At 40.4% G+C, this 23,094-nt stretch overlaps 1 protein-coding gene across 9 annotated transcripts in view; it reads right to left on the bottom strand.

Annotated features, from left to right (window-relative positions):
- ARID1B (AT-rich interaction domain 1B) overlaps nucleotides 1–23,094 on the bottom strand; it is a 310,448-nt gene that overhangs the window by 29,709 nt on the left and 257,645 nt on the right. For 4 of the 9 annotated variants that reach the window (XM_015858262.2, XM_015858265.2, XM_015858266.2 and 1 more), the window contains 3 exons: nucleotides 11,275–11,426; nucleotides 3,327–3,436; nucleotides 2,434–2,592 (listed from right to left, as the gene is read on the bottom strand). In XM_015858262.2, coding sequence (XP_015713748.1) covers nucleotides 2,434–2,592; nucleotides 3,327–3,436; nucleotides 11,275–11,426 — 421 coding nt within the window. The remainder of the gene's footprint in view (nucleotides 1–2,433; nucleotides 2,593–3,326; nucleotides 3,437–11,274; nucleotides 11,427–23,094) is intronic. The other 5 variants (XM_015858263.2, XM_032443856.1, XM_015858268.2 and 2 more) reach the window with 3 other exon arrangements.

Below are 23,094 nucleotides of genomic sequence, written 5' to 3'. Positions count from 1 at the left end.
ACTTCAATAAAGCATTTACAAACACTACACAGTCCTCTTCACTACAGAACAACGTGCATACACAGGCAGCAAAACCGGCTGTAGGCCAATCTCAGGCAGAGGCTGTTGCACACAATCCTCTGCCAAGACACATCCTGAAGGACTCTGCAGACCCCTCAAAGATAGCACTGCAGAGACACTGTGCTACTCAGGTGTCTCTACTGCCATATTCACATGTAACTACAAACAGTGAACTGCACTTAATGGGATTTTCATAACCTACTGTTTTACTCACATTGCAGTGACCATGCACAGTGCATTCGCATTTTCAAATTCTCTTTGAAAGAATGTTAGACACTTAGCCACTGTAAGGGACACAGGCTACACATAAAATTCACACAGGAAATGCGAGCTTTTATCTCAACACTTAAGAGCCCTTACAATCTAATGGTGAACAATTCCTTCTCTACACATGCCTCAGTTCCACACAGAACTACTCAAAGAGAGGACTCACTCTGTAGGATCACAGGTACACCAGGAGACCATTCACCCTTGCTTTTACCCTCTGCTGGAAAGAAGAACTTGTAGCACAAGAAGCAACTTTGGGACTTAATGAACAAAGCTGGTCTGTTTCCAAGTGTAACAAAACGACTGCAATCAATCTTCCAGTCTATGTCAGGCTGCTGTTAAGGTCGATGAAGTTATCCAATACACTGGCTTTCATAGGTAAAGAGAGATCAGCTAATTTACAGCACTTATTTTTCCATCACTCTAAAGCACTGTATTTATCCCAACCTGTGCACCAAGAAGGTAAGTCAAGCTAAAGATGTAGCAGCACTTGAACAGAAGGGCATTCAGAAGAGAAAGTTTTACATTGAAAGCACAAACTTTGTCTATTTGTTTTTTCCAACGGTATACTTGCTATATTTACATGGAAAAAGGCTCCATGGTGGCTCTAGGATTTATTATGTAGTTCATACAGTGAGCTCAGGAACGTGCTGCAGAAGAATTTGATGGGTTAGACAACTTATGCAGTAGCCTTCATGTTTTCCTCCAGACAAGCGATGGTCAAAACATTACTACGTAAACAAAACTAACCCCATTTTTTTGCATCCTGCCCTCTTATAAATGCTGTTAAGAACAAGATGAGATTTTGTGGGAACAAGTAACATCAGCTGCCTTCTGAGACTCAAAGTTGCTGCCAAATAAACATCAAAACATCCAGGTGGTGCACTTCATGCCATGCTGCCCCTCTGCTCAGGGCATTTGGTAATGTCTTTCCTCCAATCGGCCTTCCTCTATTTTCCAAGACACACTCTTCAACATAAAACTTCGTAAAAATTAAGTTGTTACCAAGGAATTGTTGGTATTTTAAGTGCATGTTAACAATGGCAGAAAAAAACTTGATATTCCTCACAAAAATCTGTTGCAACATTTTTCTCAAGTGAGAAACTATAATTATTATTTTTAGTGGAAAGAAGAGGAACAACAAACATTTTCCTGATTAAAAAAAAAACAAAGCAAAAATGGCCAAGTGGACACTTGCTCCCCAAAGGCCACATATTCTGCATTCTCTTTTTTTTTCTCTACGCATATACATGTACACAGATATTTCTACACGTGTATATAAATACATGCCGCTTATATTTTAGCTCCATGCATCTCTCTCAGGTTTTTCCTGGACTAGAATGACTAAACATGATTCACCTAAAAATAGTTCTCTAAAAACTTACACAAATCATTTCTTTTCCTACCCACAATCTGGGTGATTTCAAAACAACTGAATGAAGCAAATCAGAAACAATTTTGTTTTAGATTGTGCCCTGAGAACTCAATCATCGTATTTCCAAATACACAATTCCAAATTAAAAATGCTTCAAAAATACACATGGCAGCTTTTTTGTGGCGCTAAGGCTACAATTCAAATGTTGCTGGATCTTAGCTTTTGTTGTGTGGTTTTTTTTTTTTGCTTTTTGCTTTTTTTGTTGTTCCCTTCCCCCTCTTAAATAACACTAGCAATGACAAGTGCAGCAACCAGAATGAAATCAGTTGTGTGAAGGAGTTTGGGCCCAGGAACAGAAATGGAATTGTCCTTAACAACACAGTCGGCATGCTTGGAAGCTGATGCATTACAAAATGTTTTCTTCACAACAACTGCTTTATTACCAGACAGCACATTTGCATGATGCACACGATTTTACTCTTTCTTATTTCCAAGTACTGTTGGGACAAATTTTGCCCTTGGATAAGCATGCTCAGGCCCCACTGAAGCCAGGCGGTGGAACTTACAGCCATGTGTCCAAGAGCAGAATTTGTACCCAGTGTTATAAAGAAAGAAAACTGTTTAGTGGATAAATAATGAAGAAAAGGAATTTATAAAACAAACAAGCAAGCATTATAATAGAATTAATTACAAAAAAATAAACAAAACCCAAAAAAATCAGAGCCACTTACAGGGCTTGATGGAGTCTTTGGCCAGCCTGGGCTGCTAATGCTATCACTTTCATCTCCATGAAATGAGGAGATGCTAGCAGAGCTTGGGGACATTGGGGAAGGGACTGGCAGGTTGCCTGGGGTTGGGGGCTGAGAAATACCCTGAGAGCTGTAGCTATCCTGTGGTAGAGGAATAAAAAAAAATAATATGACAAAGGCAGGGAAAACTGTATTAAAAACAAAAAAATTACATCCAGTTTAACAGAGTGACCGATTTTTTATATATAAAATATATATAAACAGAGAGACACATACAGAAAACACACACATATAAATATATTTATGTATATATATAAAGTATTAAAACAACATTGTTAATTAGTATAATTTGGAAAGTTTGCTGGATGCTTGGCTAAAGTCACTAAGCCACCATGCTTATTTCAAGCTCACATGGAATGCTAAGCATGGGTTTCCCCTTATGAAAGAAAGAAAAACAAGCTGTTCACCTTATTTTATCAAATAAGGCAAGAAAGCAAAATATTAAAGTATGCTGCTGCTGCTGAGCCGGCCAAAACAGGAAGCCATAACCGAAGGCAGAGAAAAATGGCTGCAAGTATTGAAATCAGGCAAGACCCTTCTTCCCCACCCACATGGCACAGCTGAATCCCCACGCAACTTTTGGCTTGGGTAGCTTTGCCCCCGCAAGTTAAAATGCCGTAAGAACTAGTAACTTTCAGATCCACACAATGAAGGAAAAAAGGAAAAAAAAAAAAAAGAAACAAACAAAGAAATTGCACGTGAATGGAAACGCATGCAGGAAAGAACAGAAGTGGGTAGGCCAAAACCAGAAGACAGACAACAACACAGCAGACTCCTGCGGGCTCAACCAACACCACGTGCGGAGTGGTAAATACCTTTGACTTGCTCTCAGGTTGAGGGGCTCCTTCTTCTTTGCCATCTGCTTTGAGAGGAAGGGGTAGTTTGGACTCACCAGATGTCATCATATCTGCAAGACCCATAGGTGCTAATCGAAAACAGGAGAAACAGTTAAGCATGACTGTGTTCGGCTTGCTAGGAAAAAATGCTTCCCACTGCCAGACTGTGGTGACATGTGAAGCAGAGGTTATCCCACCTCTGTCCTTTCATTCTGGCATTTGGAAACTTGGACACCTCTTCAGTTGAAGCGAGGAAACAAAAGAAATGAACAAGGAAAGAATGCAAGCGCCACACAACAGCAATAAAAAACACTTTATGCAGAAAATCATTTTTCACACCACTGGTGGTCTGCAGCTGTCCACGGATCTGACCACTATGTTTTACCAGAGCAACAATCTACTCTACTAACTACTCCGCTTTTCCTTTAGTAATAGACTAACACAGACAAAAACAATGCAGACTTTGCTTGCAATTTTGAATCTGAGGAAAAGGCTGAATTTCACAGAATCACAGAATGACCCGGGTTGGAAGGGACCTCAAGGATCATGTAGTTCCAACCCCCCTGCCTGGCAGGGCCACCAAACATACACCTTTACTAGATCAGGTTGCCCAGGGCCCCGTCCATCCTGGTCTTGAACACCTCCAAGGACGGGGCATCCACAACCTCCCTGGGCAGCCTGTTCCAGGGCCTAACCACTCTCCTAGTAAAGAACTTCCCCCTAACATCCAACCTAAATCTTCACACTTTCAACTTAAAACCATTTCTGCTTGTCCTACTAATTTCCCAATTATAATTCTGTATTAAAACAAGTGTCCATGAGATAATCACTGTCCCTATCCTCAGAGTGCATCACTCAGCCTTGTGAGCCTGAACTAAAGAATTATGAGCTGCAAACTCTGCTCTGCTGGAGAAGTGGCATTCAAGTTGTGCCAAAATGAGGTGGAACTGTAACGAACACACGAATGTCTTGCTCTGACAGTGGAAAGTAGTTACTTCTTAGGGGTGTGAGGCGCTTAAGGTTTTGTTTTTTTCATTTCAAGTGCTAAGCATAGTGTTATTGCTGCTGGCTTCCTGGATTTCTAGAAAGATGCAGTAAGAAACATTCAGATAAATACACAGAAAATACTGGGCAGTGCAGGTGCTAGGACGTGCCATGGCACTGAATCAATGCAAATAACCAAAGAAAAACAGCAAGACACCAGGCACTTCTTTTCTGAAAAAAAAAAAAACCAAAAAAAAAAAAAACCAACAACAAAAAAACAACAACAACAACCCCATGTACTCAGCATTTGTGAAAGACTGGATTGTCTTCCCTCCCTCTCCCTTTTTCTTCCTCTCCTCATGCCCTGCTTTCAAAGAGGGATCTGAGATAAATAAAAAGATAGGCTCGAATAACCTATAGAACAATGAAAAAGGAAAAAAATACATGTCCCAAACTCACAAATTTTAAGAATCAGCAAAGAATAATTTATTAAAAAAAAAAAAAAGAAAAAAAAAAAAGGGAGAAAATCAGAATGTGATCACTACCAGACTGGTGTGCCTCTGCAAAATGACAATGCTGGCTCACACTAGGCAGCAGGCATGCTGCATAGCAAGCCAAAGAGAGGAGGGGGAAAAGAAGCTTTAAAATGCTTCACAGATTGCCCACTACAAAATGATTATTGCACATATTCATGTATTACTATGTTTTAGAAAATAATTAGTTTTAATTACAGCAGTGAGAGCATGAGCAGGACTCTGGTGAATACGCTGGCAAGCTTTGCAGTGCTAATTTGCTAATATCTTTAGCATCACTGCAGGTTGAGACTACGGGTCTGCCAAAAAAACCTACCCAGCCATGTGCCATGTGAGTTTACAACTGTATGCTCAATATTCATCTTTGAACGGCCGGTGTTTTTCATGGGCACAATTTCTTGCTTTTTTTTACAGTACATTTGTAGCCCAGTCAAATCCTTAAAGTCATCACTACACATAAATCACAATCAAGATTTAAAAAAAAAATTTACTTTCAATACTTAAGATTTCAAGAATTGGAACAAAAAGCTTTTTCAAGTGATGCAGCTGCAGAGAAAATCTATTGGGATCAGCTAAAAATGCTGTTATTTTTATGTATGTGTGCAAAACCTCAACAAAACAGCCAAGCAATATTATACTGGGAAGCCAGCATCCACTAACCGTGTGATTTGTATGCATTTTGCCCTTATAGTGCTTGAAGAACTGGGGTATTACGAAGTGAAGGATGGCAGCTTAACACATTTTAGTTTTGAGTTCTAGAGTTTAAAAAAAGTTACTTTTCTTTCAGATACATTTTTTAAATACACATACAAAATAGTCAAATATATGCCACAGTCTGGTTTCGAACTGGGATGCAAAACTGTTATATGAAATCCTTTTAAACACATTTCATGCTGTGAAAGCACTGAAGAAGACATCTCAGTTTAAGTTAAAAGCAAACCAAAAATGACCCTTCCCCTCTAAAGCAATTTTAGAAAGGTCAAACAAAGTAACATTAAAAATCGTGCTTCTTCACTGGAATTCAGCATGGCCAAATTCTCTGCTGGTCTCTCCTTGTTATGACACTGGCGCGTTACTTTTCTGTTACAAAGAACAAAATATTTCGGCCTATTCCTGGCAGCCCTATTTCCACCAGAGCTCCTTTACAAAATCTCTTTTCCAATGAGGTTTCAAATAAGATCTCATGTAAAGGGCAAGAACTCTAGGCTATAAGAAAACACATCCTGACTGTATTAGTTCTATTTGGGATTATAAAAACACCAACTCAATTCGTGCACTGCAGATTACTTGTTGTGTGGCATATGCATATATAATTTGGTCTCCAACTATCAGGAGCTGGAGACAATTACGAACAAAAGACAAATGAAGCTTTCCAAATTCTTTTTCACTTTGTGTTCTAAACGACTTGCTTCATGAATGTAATTTGCTTCTACCTTAAAGAGGAGAACTGCAGGGGTTTGACTACCAAACAGTAAGGTCTCCCTATAGCTTTTACCTAACATGTTTCCACAGCTACTTTCCATCTACTGCTGAAATGCTGTTTCATAACTTCTTGCAAATGTACTCTCCAGTGATTTGCAAACAGACACTCCTTCACTTTTCAGCAGAGCAGTACAGCCAGAACATTGTTTTGACCCTTTCTGAGCAGCGAAATACTGTTATTGTCACGAAACTGCTAAATTAAGACACGCTCTCTTTCTACATGGGCGCCGATAATTCTGTGTGTGAAGTGCAGACCGAAAGAGAAAACATTTCAGAGAAGAGGGTAAGAGGAAAACCTTGACTCAGAAAGTGCTGTAGTGTACTGTGAATAGGTTTCAAGTACTAGCCTCTGGCTTATTATAAGAATTTAAGAGCTAGCATGGTTTCAAAAAGCAAGTATGGGTCAAGGTCCTGAATTAACTATTCCACACTGAATTTAATGTACTCAAAGGCATATATTGACATGAGTGAAACTGCAGCAAAGTATTCTTTTTTGCTAAAGGCTGTGCTATCAGTCCCAGAAGATGATGAAATACTGTAAGAGCAGCAATACACAAACATTGTTTTTCTCTTTATTGCTAGCGCAATAACAAATCACACTCTACAAAACAGAATATTACATCCTTTGTAAGACATTCCTCCCTCCCTCCTGCCCCTACCGCTCTCCCTCCAAAAAGAAAAAGAAAAAAAAAGAACAAGAAAAAAGAAAAGCAGAAAATGTATGACTCATGTGAAGCTGGCAAAAGAATCCCCACTGCTTTAATACCCACAAAAAAACAGAACAGGGACAACAGCATTGCCTCATATCCTCCCATGAATGGCCATTCCCCTGTGGGTCAAAGCGCAGCCTGGGACACTTGGACTCTGTTTTCTGAGACAGGCATTTGGGCAGCCAGGATGTCAGCCCTGCGCTTTCCACGTGCCTACCCAACCTTCTGACTGTGGGGTGATCCGGGCACGAGGCTGGGGAAGTAGGGAAATGAACTCCAAGAGCTGGCTGATTTGCAGTCATGCTGACCACCCGGTTATGTTCATCGCCTGTTTGGAGTCCAGGGGATGCATTACTTCAGGTGTTGCCAACTGCTGATGCCCTCTGAAAATTTTATTTAAGTGGGTTTTAAATAATTGCTCACATGAAGGCATACATTAGGGCAAAAAAGAAAGAAAAAAGAAAATAAATGGAGGTCTTCATTAGCCTGAAAAATGAAAACCAACCACGCTACAAAACAGAAAAAAACAATTTACGCCTGTAAAAAATGCTTCACATTTATAAATATAATTGCTTTTGCTCTCACAGGTCCAGCCAAACAAACACAAAGTCAAAAACATATTATATATGAAAATGTAAGTGTTCGATCTACTTTTAAGAGCATCCTTTTAATTTCTTCAGCGCAAATAACTTTTTCTAGAAGATCACGTTTTATGTTAAGTATTCCTACATTAGAGATTCGTTGGGAATAACAAAACTCAGAAAAATGAAAGGTTTCAGTACAGTGGAGGTGGTGGCAGTGAGGAGATGAACACCTTTGGACTGTTTTGTTCACCTTGCAGTGGTAGAAGAGGGTATGAGTACAATATTGAAATCCACGAGATGCGGACTGCATAGTACTTCTCTTTCAAGCTAGTTTTCACTTGAATTACCATGGTTCACAGCATGACTTTTTTTTTCAATTGATCTTGGATTTGTAAGTTCCCTTATATTTTTTTAAAGCCTGAATTAGAAAAATTGAGGGGAAAAGGATGTAAAATAAATATGGGAATGTGAATCCTCATAAAACACAAGGACAGTGGAGGTTTCTCCCATTTTTTTTTTTTTTTTTTTTTTGTATGGCAGTTTGTTCTGTAATTGTGAAGGGATCCTGGCTTGAAGCTTTAGGTGTTATGGGTGGGATGCTCAACTAGAAGGGCTGAGCTACATTAACCTCATAATTTCCATGCTCTGAAACTGCTCCGTATCAGCAAAACCTGCTGCTGTGCTGTTTGACCAACAGCTGCTCCTGAAATATCAGGATGCAGAACTGCAACACGATATTCCTTTTGATTGTTATATTAAAACAAACGAACAAACAAAAAGACAGCAAAATAATTAAAAAAACAAAAAAACAAAAAAAACCACCAACAACTGGTAATAAGGAGTTACAAACACTAATAAAAACAGGTGGGAAGAAATGCTATATGCTGCTGTATGGAAGCTCTGCAACCATTTAAAAACAATTCCAAACAATATCCTCATCTTCTTCTACTTCACAGAGCAAAACCTACAACTGCATTTCACTATAATAAATAAACCAAAATCTACCTTCCATCCCCAAAACAGGCAACTGCACTCTCAAAACCCAGAAAACCAACAAGAAAGCAATCGCTCCCTGTTGCTTACCTTATTTTTGCATTGACCTGTAATTGAAAGAACAGGTATCCATGCTCGGTGAATGCCAGCAAGTCAACCCTCTCACTTGACTCCCATCAGCAGCTACTTAATTGCTTTTTTTTGGCCCTACACACTGACCGAACCCTGTTTTTTTCTGACTGACATGGCTTTATACTAGTGGGAGAAAGGCTCAGTAGCCAGGCAGTGGAGTTGCTCTTTGTGTCACAGATAATACAATTTTTAACCTGTATACAGGCACCATCTTTATGTTCACCTCATTGCATGCAGTACCTGGATGAGAGCAGACCCAGCAGTGCCCCCCAGCTCAAGCCAAATCTATCTGAAGTGTGGTATTGAAACTTATCTTAAGCTCAGCCCTTCATTTCCTTGGCCCAGGCAGAACGTGTCAGCACATGGGTAATGGCAGCATTCCCACTGCATGTGCCCCAGTAGTGTAGTCATGCCCCATTTTCTCTTTCTTCCCCTGCACCAATGCATTCTGTGTGCTATTGGTGGCTGCAAAAGTGACAGAGTATAATCTGGATGCTCACACACAGAGGAAAAGAGGTGCGCTGAGCTCCTCCAGTTCATCTTGTGCTTACTTTCTATTGGGTAACCTTTGAATTAATAAAAGTGGAACAAAAGAAAACCTCACAAATGCACTGGCAGAAGAAAAAAAAAAACCCTGATAAATGTTTAAATTATTAAAAATCCAATATTTCAGAATGCATAACACAATAAAAAGAGTATGACTACCCCATACAAAAGACTGCTAGGATAAATGGCCTTGCATTGAACAGATTTCCACTGTATGAAATAACGAATGGCTGAATTATCTGAACAAAAAAACCTCTGTGAATCTTCCTTTAAACTGGTTATTCCTTAGGAATACATAAATCTTCTTAGGCAGGGCACTGTGCCATCTGTTTGCTGTTGGTTATTTTTGCAGCTCTGGGGGCCGAAGGAAAAGGGGGAAAAATTACTTCTGCTAATAGCAAAACAGAATTTATAGCACAGTTTCAATGCTCAGAAGTAATTTTATTTCAGCAAGCCAGACAAAACACATAACTACACAAACAAAACATAATATTACCTGGGACAGCTCTGGTGGGGGAAGAGCAAGCTATTATCTAATGGTCTTTTCAATAGCTTTTCCCTCTTCATTCGGATGGTAGAAGTGTGCTGTCTGGATTAACCAAGAGCTTTCAGACAGACTGGAAAAGGCCTGTTTTTGGTTTTTTCTTTTCCTTTTTTTTTTTTTAAAGGTTCTTTTTTTTTTTTTTTTAATATATATATTTTTAACACTTACTGATGTACAACTTCTATTCAGTTTCTTCAGCTAACAAAACTGTAACAGTACTCTGGAAAGATAAGACACTCCTAAGTATCTCAGGGGCTCCTATATACAGCAAAGAAATGCTCTGGTCATACTGGACACTAGAATTTCACATGCTCATTTTCTGCCTGAGAATCAGGGGGACATAAAATTGACAAGACGGGAAAGCAGAGAAGAAGGCAAAAGATGTAGGAATGAAACAGGCTAAGCAGTAAGATACAATTTAAATATTAAGGCATCTTTAAATAAAGAAATAAACTAAACAAAAGCAAAAAGTAGAAATTCAACTTCCCCCCCAGAAAAACAAAACAAAACACTAAACACAGTTTTCAAAAAGATCTAATGCAATCAGTTAAAGCATGCGCAAAACCTTCATGACAGCAAGTATTTTGGAAGATCCACTTTAGAGTACTGAAACCACACCTGAACCCTCCCAGTGAAACAACTGGTCTTTACTGGAGACTGGAAGATAATTGTTAGGATGTCAAGCTGAATATGGATTATAAAGCGTATTTGCACAGAATTGTATTCACTTGTCTTTGAACTTGAACACAAATCTGCACGGAACTCCAAATTCACAAGTCACAATGTGAAAGATAAACCCAACAGCTATGTTAAATATGCTTTGTTTGCAGAAGGAAGCTATGATTAAATTTCAACACTGATGTTTAAATAAGTAAATGAAGAAACCCTATAGACAGTTATACAAGTTCAGGGAACACAGTAAATATGGCCTATTTTTCCAGAACAGAGTAATTATTTTAAGTGTCCAACTTACAGCGTCTTCGAGTCAGAGCAGGTGCACATTGTTTCTTTAAACCAGCATCACATTAAATATCTGAAATTGCAACCTTAGGAAGAAAGACACTGAAAAGCAAATAGCAGCCTCTTCAAAGATGAGGTTTTTCTTCTCTATCCCTCTCTTGCAGACACGCACAGAAATGCACATTTACTTGCGAGTCAACACCTATGTCAAACCGGGTCCGAGTGCTGCTGTAACTTTCAAAACATTGTCCTCATCTACATGCTGTGCAAAAGGACTTCATGAAAAATGTATGTGTTCTTGTACAAAAAAAAGTGACTATCTTAGCCTAGTTTCGAATCACTCCAAACTACCCCAGATGGGGGTGAATCAAATAAAAAATGCCATCCTCTGCCATCAGCTCAGGGCTGATAACTTTAAATAGATTTTTGGAGGAAGGCCACTCCTGAAAGGTTACCCACCATTACCTGTTGAACTGTTCACCATGTTAGGTGCCATGCTGTATGGAGGAGCCTGTGGGTTCATCAAGCCCGAGCTGTTGTTCATCGGCTGAGTGTAGGGGGAGCTGGAACCCATAATACCACTCTGATTCATGGCAGGAAAATTGCCTTGCCTACAAAAAGAAAGCACACACAGAGTGTCTCGTTACGTACCTCATCGCAGAATATGCTATGGTTTGTCAAAAAGTACATCTCCTAATGTTTGCAAATAGCTAAGTAGAAGGCATGCAATTAGTTCACCTTACCTACGTGGGGAGCTATTAGTCTTGAATCAGTTACTGTACATGTAAGACAGAACTGGATGGAACACAAATTTCAAGAAATTGAAAATATAAAAAATATGTTTTTATAGTCACAATCTATCAGCACAAAAGTACAGGTCATGGTATTTATCCTGCCTAGGTATGGCACAAAGAAATTTCACAGTGAACAAAAAATTTGACCATGTAATACAAGACCTCACCTACCACAGCTCGGAACGCAGGGAAATGACCAGGAGAAAAATAAGTTCCATGGAATCTGTTTCAGATTTGTTTGTCTGATATTATCAAACACACCTTGTTTCCTGTAAACACTTCCAGAGTCAGGGTTCAAAACCAACTGCACGCGAGCATATGTCTTGAATGTGATTCATGACCAAAAGTAGCATTCACAGAAGTCCCAATGAAATCATTTAAATCTAACTTCCTGCTTTGCTTTCCCTTCAAAACAGACTTTGTGTGTGGATGTTTTTGCTTTGTGTTTCTTTTTTTTAATCATGCAACAGACGTTCCTGTTTCCAGTATTGATTTCGGGCACAAAGTTGTAGTTACTTAGCAAATACCATTAATGTGACCAAAGACGTGACTGCAGCATTGGACAAAATGTCCATTTTGTTGCACATGCTGTTTAGGTCCAATCTTTCAAAATTATTTCAATCAAAACATACAAAAACCCAAGCCAACAACCCTGAATAACTTCAACGGCTTCTTGTCATCCCAAAACTCATGGCAGATTCTTAACACAATTGGTTGAAATCAGCTTTTTTTTTATGAGAAAGAGGAGGAAGACCATTAAAGCAATATTTGGCCTAATTTTTCATGACACACTGTGAATTTCTTCAAAGGAAAAGAGAGCATGTTATCTAAATAAAGCATATTTTTCCAAGTCAGTTCTGTCCTTTGCTTTCTGAAGACAAACTTCTCTTCACTCTTGTGAAGAGGCAAAGGCTTTCTTTTGATATGAAGGAGACAACTGCCATACAATGTCGTTTCCCCGATGAAGCTGGTAATGCATAGCGGAGGGAAAAGATTTAAAATGCACAGTGGTACAATGCTCCAAGGGAAAATTACAAAGGGAAAAGAGAAGAGCAGGACCATTTGGCAACAGCTTTAAGAGATTTCAGTCATACAAGCAAGCTTTTATTATGTAAATATTGTATCTTAACACCCTCCTCCCCCTTTTAATTTAGTAAAAAAATTCTGTATCTCAATAAATGCTTGTGAATTGAAAAGTTCTTTCCACGCTGGATAAGTGAGATTCTTCCCATTACTGGGCAAAGATATGAACGAAGATGAAGAAAGTGTATATGTGCATTTTTACATTTTAAAAAAGGAATAATACATCTTAAAGGGTTCTTTTATGGAGTGAAGATGGGATTCTGGAAAAGACAGACATCTCTACAGGTATCTGCCTCTCCAACGTCCTTCATTTGCTTAAAAAATACACAGGAGTCTTGTACCTTGCAGGTAGGCTGAAACTGGTCTCCATCTACTAATATTTCAACACTATTATGTCCGATAGCATGTATATCTTCTAAGCTGTGGGTCTGTTCGTTGTCTCAAACTGAGGTACAACCTATTTCATGTTACCCACTTTGGACATCAATCTCAATTGTAGTTCATGAAAGCACTCTGCTGCACAACAGCTTTAAATCAAAAAGTAGGATACTATTTCCAATTGAGACACAGTGGAAATTAAATGAAAGGGATATACTAGCTTTGACCAGGACAGCAAGAAAACAACCAAAGTCTACAAAATTGCTCCTGCACCTTGAAAGCTCTGAATGGCAGAATGCCATTTTAAAATTTTATCTAGACAGGCAATGCCTTTCCTTGTCATCTTCCCACGTAATGTCACACTTAGAAGGGGTACCACTCTGTATCTGGAAAGAGCCCAGCAAGTGACGGACTCAGAACTACCCTTGCACAACTCTGCTCTTTCCCCCTCTCCATGAAAGCATGAACCTAGAGTATGCAGGAGTTAACTCAGCAACTTCGAAAGGTCACATCCTGTAAAAGTTGTTTTATTCTGAGATTAAATGCAGTGTGCAGTATGGAACTTCTACACATATTATTCTGCTCTATGATGGCCTGGAATGGAAAGTTTCCTAAGGGAGAAATAATCAGGTATTACTTCAGCCTTTAATTCTCATTCCACAGTGGGCCTCCTTTGAGTAAAGATTGCCGACTGTGACAAATTGTGCTGCATCAGTGCTGTAATATGAAGTGGAGTCCATTAAGAACTGAGCTGAGATCACCAAATTCATTTTGATTAACCTCCAGGTCACTAAACACTTATAAATATGTTACATAGCAGCTGCTAAACATATTTATATATGCTTAAGGTCACAGCATCATCTGTTGGTTGTTGGAGTTAAGTCAAAAATCTTATGTTTCCTTCTGTGCTGCTTTTAAGTAAAGGAATATCCGATGTACTATTTAAGAAGTAGTTATCTCAAAAACATACTACTATACTCTCTCCTACATCTCCAAATTCCCTCCCCCATTTTTCTGGGACGCTAAACAAAAATAAATACTTTCAAAAACTGTCTTCTGTACATGTAGTGACATCTAATGGCAAAAATTCAAGTGACTGCCTATGAATTCTATGGCTTACTACAGTTAAGTATATGATTTCACAGTATCATAGAATCATAGAATCATCTAAGTTGGAAGGGACCTTTAAAGGCCATCTAGTACAACTCCCCCCCAATGAATATGGATGCCTACAGCTAGATCACATTACTCAGAGCCCCATAATTACCATACAAACACCAGTAGTTGAGTTGCTTGCAGATGAAACAAGTGATAATTAGGAATAATAAGTAATAAAGAAAAGAAACATTTATGTTGAGTAGGATGAAAAGCGTCTTAATGGTGAGATGCAGTTGCCCTCCAAGGGAGAGAATGAAATTCCGGTACCTGACATGTATGCACACGTGCACACACACAACACAACACATCAGAAAACGCTGTGATAAGAGAAATCCTGTGTTATATATGAACCAGATGACCTGTCAGATATTTTCCAGCTGTAACTTGTCTTATACAGTGATTCCAGACCATATATTTTTCTGCATTTAGAAGAAAAAACGGCTAGGTAATACAAATTTAGGATTATGCTATCAGTTTAAACACTACACTTAAGCATACATCTTTGTTCTGCCCTGCTGTTACAAGCACAGCTCCAAGTATTCTGCAAATGGAAGAGATTATAAATGGGAAGGGGAGGAATCTGCTTACTACTCTGTTGAGAATGCACTAATTTACAGCCCTAGCATAATGTCAGAGCCAGTTGATATGCTCAAGGAAACGTGTGCCACCCAGGGAGACCCAGAAAGGCTACAGGAAAGTGCTGATGGGAACCTTATGAAATTCAATAACAGGTACACTATGCAGAGAAGAGTGAGGCTCCTGCAGCAAAGTGGCTGGGGCTTGACTGGGTGGAGCAGCTTTGCTGAAAAGGCTCTAGGGGTGCTGGCACACAGGGTGCTGAGCAGGAGCCAGTAGTGTGCCCTGGCAGCAAAGAGAGCAAACAACATCCTGGGCTGTGTGACCTGGAGCACAACCAGAGATTGAGCAAAATGATCACCTCCTTCAGTCAGCATTCATTAGCATCTAGGGTATCACATCCTATTTAGGACCCCCAGTCTGGGAGAGAATGATTAACTGGAGTATGTTCACAGAGAGTCCTTAAGATGGATGGAGTATTTGCTCTGGAGGGGCTGAGGTACCTCAAGAAGATGTGGCTTTGGGAGACCTAACAGCAGTTCCCCAGCACCTATAACAGGTCAACAAGAAGACAGAGATGTGTTGTTCAGAGTGGGGCAGGGTGGGAGGATGCAAGCCAACAGGCAATAGCTTACATGCGAGAAGAGCAGGCTGGATGTAAGGAAACCATTTTTCCAGTGAAATAAATAATCTGGTGAGGTCTCTCTGTCCCTAGAAGTTTTCAAGATCCAAATGGAAAAAATTCTGAACTCTCATGTGAGCCTGCAGTGAAGAAGAGATCAGACCAGAGATGTACTGAAGTCCTTTCCAGCAGGAAGGACCCTGTGATCCTAAACTATACCTTCACTGAGCTGTTGATGGTCTGATCCACTATCGGGTCCAAAATGAAACTGGTCAAATTAAAAACATTCCCTTTTAAGAAGGTCATGTTCTGCTCTTTTGTTTTCCTTCATCTGCAATCTACACAAAGCTTAATTTGCATGTAATCTCTTTTCTCTGCAAAATAAGTAGCATCAGATCTAATTGTGTCTTCTGAGATAATGCAGAAGTCCACATATTTGAAAAGAGGGGATGACATGCAAGATCTGGTCATCATTAAAAAGCAGAACAAAGAAATAAAGAGAAAAAAGAGCACTGACAGTACAAAGAAGCACACAAGTGATCACAGCTGCTAAGCAGTGTCTCTTATATGGAGATGTCTTTCTTTAATTGGATCTGAAGTCACCAGTAGGTTACTGTGTTGTCTATGACTGCTACAAAGAAGTCACTCCGCAGTGCTGAGACCTTGTGTTGTGTACTTGCTGGCATGTGATTTAGGTCCCCCTCAGAGCTGCCATCTGATGAAAGTTTTTATTGCTGTCTTCCTCAGATTTGAACAGACAATTGACTACAAAATGAAATTCAGAGGTGAGTCCGGTTTAGTTGTGCACAACAATGAAAGTGGACTAGGTTTCTCAGAAGAAATGAAGACACAACTTTTGGCATGGAAAAACATCCAAGCCCAAGATTTTGCTGTGAGCAGAGGGATCAAGTTCTCTGACTTTATGTAAATTTTCTGGCATGAATTAGGAACTCTGCACTCTCCTCTCAATCTAAACCTGTAAGAGTGGAGCAAAGCCCTTCACGCAGTCAGAAAAACCGATCCAGCTCCTGAAACACGCCCTGCGGCAGCCAGAATACAAGGGATGTCAAGCACTAAGATATGTAGGGTACAGCTGAAGGCCTGAGAGGTGGAGGGTTTAGGTGGGCTGGAGGCAAGGAGTTTGGAACACAGAAGATGGAAACAGAGTAGGCAGGAAAAGAAGAATGAACCACGAGGATTGGGAGTGTTGTTATGAGACGCCAAAAGGCTGTTAGGGAGGGGAGGGTGGTGGATGCACCAGAAGAAGAAGAAATGGAGTCACAGAAAGAGGAACAGTCTCTGACAGAGAACTGTCATTCCCAGAGTGAATGCAGGAGAGGGTCCTCCAGCAGATGTAGGGCCTCTCAGACAGGTCTGCCCACAGGACAAGAAGGGTTCAGAGCGGAATCTCAAAAGCCAGGTGCTAAGAGGTGCGCCTTCCTGCAGCTCCACAGCTTGGGACCCCAGCACAGCAAGACCCAAGCTGGCAGCATGTGACAGAAGAGAGGTGCAGGAGGAACATGGGGGCCGGAATTGCTTCTGCAGCCATGGAGGGCTGGAAAGATATGGCTGTGGTCTCTGTGAAGCTGACAGTGCTTTGACAGAGCAGGATGGTGAAAATGAGGATGAGTGATTCTTGTCCCAGCCTCCATGACGGGCAGGCAGGGGACAACACCAGGGAGATCTGCAGGTGTGCGCTCAGGTCAGGAAGAACTGTCACAGTGTCACACATATCCTGGTAGTCGCAAGCTTGCACCTATTATTATCCAGATGCTTCTGCATTCTGCTTCATGATGTCTTCCATTAAGGCAGGGATTTCTCCCAGGTATCCAGCCCTAGGGATCGGACCTGAAAAATTATCCCATCACCACGACCTGACCACTGGAGCGATGGGCTGGTGGAGGACATTTAAAAAAGGCCCACAACAGGAGCTCGTGGAAGTTTGCCATTCTCACTGCAGATCTTTAACCTACATCAGTTTTGCAGTAAATGCACTGTAGCATCTCCGGGGAGCAATTTGTGTAAACATTTTAAAAGGAATGTGTTTTTTTTTTCCTAATGCTGACACACTGCTAAGGTGGCTACCTGACTGCAAACTGTGAAAATGACTGCGTTAGCCTGCACTCACAAATCACAGCACACTGACCAAATTGCCCTGTGCTTATCTGTGCCAGGTCTGCAGCATGACAGTATTTCCTCTCTCTTTTAAATGTCAGAATATGATTTGGGGGGTTGTTATTTAAACACACTGACCTGCACAATAACCAGAAGTACTTTATTTAAATCTGTCTTGAGCTGGGACTAGCCTTAAGCACTTATAATCTGTCATACTTTGACACCAAATGGATTATTATAATGAGAGTAATTCAGAACTGAGACCTGCAAATGCCTTCTCCCTGGAGAATTCACACATAAACATGTGCATGAAGATACATATGATCTTTTGTTATGGGTTTTCCTTAGTACTATAACACTATGAGCTTCCCTGGAGAAATCGTTTCTGTCATCAGCGGACATGGGAGAACTGGAGGAGGGAGAAGAAAGCAAGGGAAAGTACACAGCAACATCACTTGTTTTGCTCTGATGGGAAGTTCATCAGTGAGTCATCACTGTTAGTAAAGGCCAGTACACACAAAATCCAAATACTGGCTTGAAAAACTATAAGAAGGCATTAAAGGCAATTCCCATGCAAATAACACAAATTCAAAATTGCTATGTATGAAAGCAAAGTACCTTCCTCACACGTTAGCTACTGCTATCGATGTGCTAACCTGAATTTCCATTTCCTCCCTTTGTTGGGCAGGGAAGCTCACGATTCACAGTAACCAAGTTTTAGACAAGCTACCATGGTGATGTGGCAGGTGTTCGCTCTGCCATGAAGCCTTTGATGAAATCCATTTTTCAGAAGGGGAAAGAGAATGTTACACCTATGTGCGTGCATGCGTGGGAAGAGCAGCCAAGGCCCTGCAATGCACATGATGCTGAAAAAAACCATGAAACAAAAATGAAAAATCATCCAGATTTGTGGTCTGTGTGTGTGTGTCTGCTGACACTCAGCACACAGATTGAGCACTGGACTGTTCTGTGCATCAACCAGGCCCAAGAGGCAATGCTGAAATGGGGAATAATTTTCTAGCATCATAATTACACGATAGTGCACATCACCTTGCAATCCACTGCAATCTGACCAAGTACACTGCCTGTTCTGTTGGTCTGACTGATCTAAAGATTATTACATGGCATACTTTTATGGAAGAATAACATAAATTGCTTTTCTAAATACACCCATTTTTTCTTCTGATTACATAAATACTTGTGCCTTTAGCATCATCACCATTACATATATTTTACTAAAAATCTACCAAGGAGAGAGGAGAAACTCAAAAATCAATTGCTCCTATCAGCCTGCTCAGCCCCCCAGAAAAGCAGACACAAAACCTTATGCTATTATCATCATGTTAAATATTTTTGCAATGAAAACATGTGCCCAACACCAAACATGGGAAGAGCAACACTATAGGCATATGTAATTCATGAATGCTGGTGCTAATACAACATGGCCACACAACATCTGTAGCGCTGAACGCAGGTTGAAATCATTATAAATGTCTCTATCCCATTTTATAGACAACAAAAACTGAGGAAGAAATACAAGATTAGTAGTGATCTAAAATAAGGCAAAAAGAATAATAAAGTAGTTGAATACAAGGAGAAAAACAGCACAAGCCTGCAGAAATAAATCCTTAACTTCATTCAGCAGGTCAAGGGAGGTGATCCTCCCCCTCTGCTCTGCCCTAAGACAGGAATCTCCTAGAAGGAGTCCAGTGCAGGGCCACAAAGATGATAAAGGGCCTGGAGCATCTCTGATATGAGGAAAAGCTGAGTAACCTGGGCCTGTTCAGCCTGGGGAGCAGAAGACTGAGAGGGGATCCGATAAATGTTTATAAATATCTAAAGAGAGGTGGAGGCAAATGGAGGAGGCCAGGCTCTTCTTGGTGGTGTGTAGCAATAGGTCAAAGTTGAACATAGGAAGTTCTGTACTAACACGTGGAAGAACTTCTTTAAAGTAAGAGTAATGGAGCACAGGAACAGGTTGCCCAGAGAGGTTGTGGAGTCTCCTTCTATGGAGACATTCAAAACCTGCATGAATGCCTACCTGTGCAACCTGCTGCAGGGAATCTGTTTTAGCAGGGGGGCTGAACTTGAGGATCTCTTGAAGTCCCTTCCAACCCCTATAATTCTGTGATCCTCTGATATGATCCCATACCCCATATTAGTGTGCGCTTGAAAGTCATGAAGGATTTTAAGAGAAATACTGTGATACTCTTTTTCTAAAAATTATTATGTTTAATTTAGCAGATATTCCCCTTTGTTTTTATAAGTTCCTTCTGCATTAATTAAAGTCCTTGTGGTGCAAATTTCACAGTGACCACAGCATTTGATCACTAGCCTTCAAACCTAGAGAGATTCCCTGAAATGCCTCTATTAGACAGTATTCTTACAATTGCAGTCAGACCTCCACACTTGAATTTATTTGTATAAGAACAGCTTAAGTCCTCTGTAGTCAGTGCAACCTGTGCTAGATAAATGCAATATAATCCTGTGTGACAGAAAACACAGGACAACTGCAAAGTGGGCCAAGTTAAATGGCTTGTAATCCCACTGAAGCTCTGCCCTTAGTGACCCCTGCCTACCTGCCTGACAATGCAGATTTAAACAGCAGCTCTCAGGGCAGTGGCTGGCACGCCGTCCCCATCAGATAGAATATCTCAGCACTAAAAGGAGATAAGTTTCTGAGTCCAAGAGGAGTGTCTGTTGGGTAAAAGAGGGATGTGTACAGCAAGCAAAAGCATGTATTAACTGGGTTTCTAGAAAAAAAAAAAAATAATAATTGTCCTGTACGGCATAATGCAGCCAAGCTGCATGAGAGGACTGCAAAGGGTGCTTTAGCCTGGTGTGACTTGATAGCAAAGTTAGGAATGACTCATATGACTCTCTCACTATGTACCTTCTATTTTTGTGCACGTTATAAATAGCTTTATTAAAAAGTCGGAAGGCCCTATGAACTCTCTCCTAGAATGATGACTTGAAAGTGGGTAAGTATGTTCCCAGTACACTCATAGCCCAGAGGTCACCAAAGTGTGGTGCTAAAAAGCTGCAGGAAGCAAAGGACAGTGTGTATCTCATCGATCCAATTTCCTTGGGTGTGGCCTGACTCCAGTGCTCCCTGCTCTTTCATCTGGGGATGCAATTCTCTCGCTGCCTCTCACCTCCCTCCTTGCAATGCTCAGTCACATTCTCGCGCTGCTTTTGAGCACCACTCAGCTCCACTGAGCTCACTGTGCTGGCAATCAGCTGAAAATCTAATAAAATCCTGATCATTTCATGGCAGCTCCTCAATGTATCTTTTCATAGTAAATGTCATCTGGCTGACAGCATGCTGAACGCAACTGTGCATGTGCAGCAGCATGGAGAGGAAGTTCTCCAAAGGGATTTCCCAGCAGACACATTTTCACTTACCTATCTTTGCCCAATAGCCTGGAGCTATTACATGTTTATCAATATTATTACTACCACTATTACCGTCAGTCTCGGCATTTTGGCACTCCAGACAGTTTCACAGCAGCAGAGTGGTGCATATGTCAGTATAGTTTCAGCTGGCTCTTTTCTTCATTTTTGGCTCAGGAGATGCCTGAAACCTACCGTGACAACTGCAACAGGTATTTAATTAATGTGTTAGAGGCAGCGGTGGCTCTCATTAAAAAAAACAAACAACAAACCACTGTTACTGTTTAAAATGGCTCTTACAACGTTACTTATATGTCCTGTTAGAACAGATGCTCCCACCTGAGCTCCATTACTAGAGTTAAGGGCTCTTTCCATTCATATTTCCCCATGCAGAACTGCTAAAATTATTTAATTTTCTCTCAACTATCACTATTGTAAAACAGCACAAAAGCTTAAAACTGCTGTAAAAGCCAAAATCTGCCTGACATTTTTTATGTCTCTCACTTTCACAAGAATCCAAGTCTGTTCAGTCACAGTCCTGTACTTTTAGCAATATACACGCCAAATCACACACGGCGGTCATGGCACTGGCTTTCTTCATGAGTCCCATGAAACAGATGGCTATTCTCCTGTTTTCTTCTGTCTACTTCAGCTATTTAAACTAGTAGATCTTCTGGCCAATAAACAAAAGTGAAAATCTGGCTTTTTAACCTTAAACATTCCTTGCCAGCCTAAAACGAGCACTCAATCTGAAGTCCTCCTTTGTTCTTTATTTTTATATTGAAAAAAAAAACCCATCAATTAATGAAGTGCTGCACTCTTACCACCATAAAGATCACATTTTGAAGTTCAGAATTCCTATGTAGCATCTGGATTCTAAGGCAGAATGTCAATAAACTACTGCACAACTTTGTTGCAAAACAGTACTACTTCTTAGGAGAGCCGGACAGCTCTCCTAAATGACCAAATCAAGCAAAAAATAATCACGACACAATAATAATCAAACTAGAATAGTCTTCAGATGACCAAAAACTCTCATTTGTGATTCTGAAAATCAGCCCTCCTTCCCAATACACTTCCACAAATTAAGAACTGTTACTTTCCAAGGGAGGAAAGGAGTAGGGCTTGAGGTCTCTGGTTAACCTCTAATGGCATGAACAGCACACAGCAGTCCACTTGATTGATGAGTAACCAAAAAAGAAAAAAAAACATATTCCCAAATCACTGGTTGCCTGCATGAGCTCTGCAACATGGTGACATCCAGGGCTCCAAAATGATGGATTTACCTTCTAGTCAAACAAAATTCCAGATAAAAACATATTTCTCTCAGACTCCCACAAGAAATGGCTTTGGTGAGCTCAGCATGTAAAGACTCTTCCTATCTTTACCGAATTTTATCAGCAGTTTCGAATCGATCTACAAAATGCATCTCCGTTAAAATAAATAACAATAATAATAACAGTGAAAGAGTAGTTTCCAGCTCTCCTTTTCATGCAGCAAATGCACACAAGGTAAGTTGTACTTCACTCCTCCTAATACATTTCAGAAAAAAATCCTGTTCTGAAAAGGAAAACATGAGGAAAAGAAGTCCCTTAAAAAAATAAACAAACACAAAAAACAACAACCAACCAAACAAAAAACCCACCAGCTTAATACAAATGACTATTTCTCAGTATGAGGGAAGAGGGACAGGATTCTTTGAAGAAAAAATGTCAATACCGGTTAATGACCCCCTCAGAAATTGCAATTAAAGGAATCGTTGATATCAGGACTTTAATCTCTCAGATCTCACAAACTTGGCATTGGAAGAAAATATTCTGCTGGCTGCTGAAATGTAGCCAGCCTCAGGTGGTGTGAGCACGGCAGCTACGCAGAGCTCACAGCATCACCATGCAGTCACTCTAGCCAAGAAGCACCACTGCTTCATCCAGCTGAAACCGTACGGAAAGCAAGGGCTCATTTCACTGTGATCTGTCAGGATCCCTAAAGGACTTCAGAGCTCTTTGGAAGGGTGAGGTGTTGGGGAGAAATAACCCACGTTTTGAGACTTGAGAATTGGGAACTGGCTGAATTTGAACAGGAGTGAATCTTCCTTCTAGGTAACTGTATAGGAATGCTAAATAAAAGACTGGGCAGAAAGAGCCTTTCTGCTAGGGGCTT

This window comes from Coturnix japonica, chromosome 3, assembly GCF_001577835.2.
Source record: "Coturnix japonica isolate 7356 chromosome 3, Coturnix japonica 2.1, whole genome shotgun sequence".
In the NCBI taxonomy this organism is placed as follows: Eukaryota; Metazoa; Chordata; class Aves; order Galliformes; family Phasianidae; genus Coturnix; species Coturnix japonica.
The sequence above is the reverse complement of the archived record's forward strand: the minus strand, read 5'-3'. Positions and strand labels throughout refer to the sequence as shown.